At 35.2% G+C, this 3308-nt stretch overlaps 1 protein-coding gene across 1 annotated transcript in view; it reads left to right on the top strand.

The window, feature by feature from the left end:
- LOC111695836 (trichohyalin) overlaps positions 1 to 3308 on the top strand; it is a 35095-nt gene that overhangs the window by 29560 nt on the left and 2227 nt on the right. Inside the window, exon 7 of the mRNA XM_023465289.1 lies at positions 2388 to 2571. Coding sequence (XP_023321057.1) covers positions 2388 to 2571 — 184 coding nt within the window. The remainder of the gene's footprint in view (positions 1 to 2387; positions 2572 to 3308) is intronic.

Consider the following 3308-nt stretch of genomic DNA (forward strand, 5'->3'; position numbering starts at 1 on the left):
TTCATGTTCTGATAGAAAAAGTGAAGAAAAAGAAAGTGTAGGGTCAAGGTTAGCAGAGTAATTAAGCTGAGACATGGGGATAAATTCTTTTGTTAGATTATTAATAAACCGTTAAAGAAAGCCCAAGAATATATTAGGAATAGATAATTATGTTACGGGAAGATGGATTGGGTGGATATTGGTAGTTATAGATCTAGACAGGATAATGAGCAAATATATAATACAATGTCAATAATGCATTGTATACGGAGAACCAGGAAGAACAACCCTGTGGCTTTCTCATCCAATCAGATATATAAACATCTAGGTTCTAGCTTTAATCAACCAGGAGGAGGGATTCTATTCAATCCGTATACAGAGGATAACACAGGAAAAGATAGGGAGAATCTCGGATATAAAAAGATTGTCCGAGGTTTGAGAACAAACTCAGAAAAAAAAGATAACGGACACACTAAAAAAGATACACTGGTGGCAAAAGGATGAATTAACATATTCAATTTCAATGAAAGGAACTGAGGTTTTGCCACAAACTCAAGTTTTCTAATTCCTATATCTTTGCAACCAAATTGAGATAGAAACACTGAGATCTTTGTCCTTGTTGATTAGTCAAAGGTTTAAAGGGTACCATTGTGAATCGGAAACTGCTTTTTCTGCATGAAAGGTTACTTAAAGTTATGCTTACAGTCCCTTTAAGTAGAAAACCACTGAAAAGGTTGCAGAGAAGATTGGTCCTACATGAGAGCTGCAGTAACCGTACCAATATCAATAACAGTAGTAATACCAGTAGCAATGTCATAAAAGATTTTCTATTCTACAAATTACATTTATTACTAATACAGTACAGTACAGTACATGCAGTACATTACAGTACAGAACAGTGCGGTACATTTATTGTTCAGTGCAATACTCGTCAGGATAATACAATACAGTGGTGCTAAGTACTTCTGAATTAATTTGAAAAATGAAATATGTTTAAAATTGAACCAGTAGTAACTAGTAAGTTAAAGGTTATGAAGTATGTAGATTAATATTAATATTAATGTTAATGATAACTCATCTAAAAGATGAAAAGGTAATATCATTAAAGACTTATATTCTCTTTTCTTCTCTTTTTAACCTTAATGATGGATGGAGGTAGAAGTATTGGATAGAAACTAGGAGACTAGTATAGATATTAACTTTGTAACCTACTCGGAGGTTAGATACTAGGTTAACCAGGTTTACTAGGTTTACTAGGTTTACCAGGTTTACCAGGTTTACCAGGTTTACCAGCTTTACCAGCTTTACCAGGTTTACCAGGTTTATTAGGTTTACCAAATTTATCAGCTTTAACAGGTTTACTAGGCTTACCAGGTTTACCAGGTTTGCCAGGTTTACCAGTTTTACCAGGTTTACCAGGTTTATCAGGTTTACCAGGTTTACCAGGTTTACCAGGTTTACCAAGTTTAACAGATTTAACAGATTTACCGGGTTTGCCAGGTTTAGCATGTTTACTTGGTTTACTAGGTTTAACAGGTTTACCAGGTTTACAAGGTTTACCATGTTTACCATGTTTACCAGGTTTACCAGGTTTACCAGGTTTACCATGTTCACCATGTTTACCAGGTTAACCAGGTTTACTTGATATGAACATAAATTATTTAAGAACATTTAATATTTTTTTCTGTTGATAAATATTAAATATTAATATTAATAATATTGTTATAATGATGTGTGAGAATAAACAGAATTTAGAGCAAACACATGCTTATCATCTTCAAGACTTCTTCAGTTACTTAGGATGTAATATATAGACTAAACAAACTTAGAGGACAATGTTGATTCTATACTTTGGTTTCTCAACAACTAGTTTATTGGTTCAGATACACTGACAGTACCTAGAGACAGGTTGAAGAAGATCTACAGAGAAACTAGGAACCTGGAGTAGGTTGTATTAGATTAAAATGGAAACTAGGAACCTGGAGTAGGTTGGATTAGATTAAAATGAAAACTTGGACCCTGGAGTAGGTTGGATTAGATTAAAATGGAAACTAGGACCCTGGAGTAGGTTGGATTAGATTAAAATGGAAACTAGGAACCTGAAGAGTAGGTTGGATTAGATTAAAATGGAAACTAGGACCCTGGAGTAGATTGGATTAGATTAAAATGGAAACTAGGAACCTGAATTAGGTTGGATTAGATTAAAATGGAAACTAGGACCCTGGAGTAGGTTGGATTAGATTAAAATGGAAACTAGGAACCTGGAGTTGGTTGGATTAGATTAAAATGGAAACTAGGACCCTGGAGTAAGTTGGACATCAGGTCGCAAATTTATAAGAAAATCATAGAATTTGTGGCAAGTGTTTGGATCCTTTATTTAAATGGAAATCGATACAGAATTAATTTAGAATATTGGTGTAAACTGTGATCTGGACCGGAACGGCGGGGGACCATATCGTAATGGATCTGAAATGGGACCTGGAGCTAGCCTTGGATGTGGCGGAGAGGGCGGAGGAGAGGATATGAACCTTCCACTTTATCCCCCACCACTTGAGACAACCTTAGGGAAGGTTAACATCGTCATTTTTTCAGGTAAAAATTCATTTTTTTGCAATTATACACTGTTTCAATTTCAAGTGAGCAGCCAAATATAAAGTGGCATAATATCTGAATTAAAATGTTATCATTAAAAGATTTGTTTGATCAAGAAGGAATGGTCATCCATGTTTTAGCTTTCTTTAGTCATAAAAACTACTTGCGAATTTCTGCAGTTCAGTAACCATGAATGCAATTTTGAGAAAAATAACGATTAGTTCCACAAATCTGACAAATCTGAGGCCAAATTTAAAGAATTTTAGCCGCGGCTTAAATTTAAGCCGCGGCTCAAAATGGTTGATTCCACTTAAAATTGTATTGCATATTTCAAGATTTAAGCCGGCGCTCAATTGAAACCGGTTTTTGGCACAAATGCATTAAATTCGGACACTGAACAAAAAAAAGTTTAAATGGTACCGTTGTGAATTGGCCATTCTCCTCTTAAATGGAGGGTTACTAGAATTTACCTTGAAATCTTGTTAACTTCAATAAATCAGACAAGATGGATAAGAAAGGTGGAAAGACCAATGTAAAATACTTTTATTTATTTTCCCCTGAAGGTAAATTTGTTGAACAAACATCACCTTCTTTATAGGGGAAACATACACAGTAAACCTTTTAGGTTTCCTCATTAATTTCATTTAATCAAATCCCAGAGATAATATGATGAAATACATCTTAAATATCATAGCGGGGGGGCCGCACCCCCCCCCCCCCCCCCCCCCCCCCCCCCC

Source organism: Eurytemora carolleeae, unplaced genomic scaffold, assembly GCF_000591075.1.
Source record: "Eurytemora carolleeae unplaced genomic scaffold, Eaff_2.0 scaffold237, whole genome shotgun sequence".
NCBI lineage: Eukaryota > Metazoa > Arthropoda > Copepoda > Calanoida > Temoridae > Eurytemora > Eurytemora carolleeae.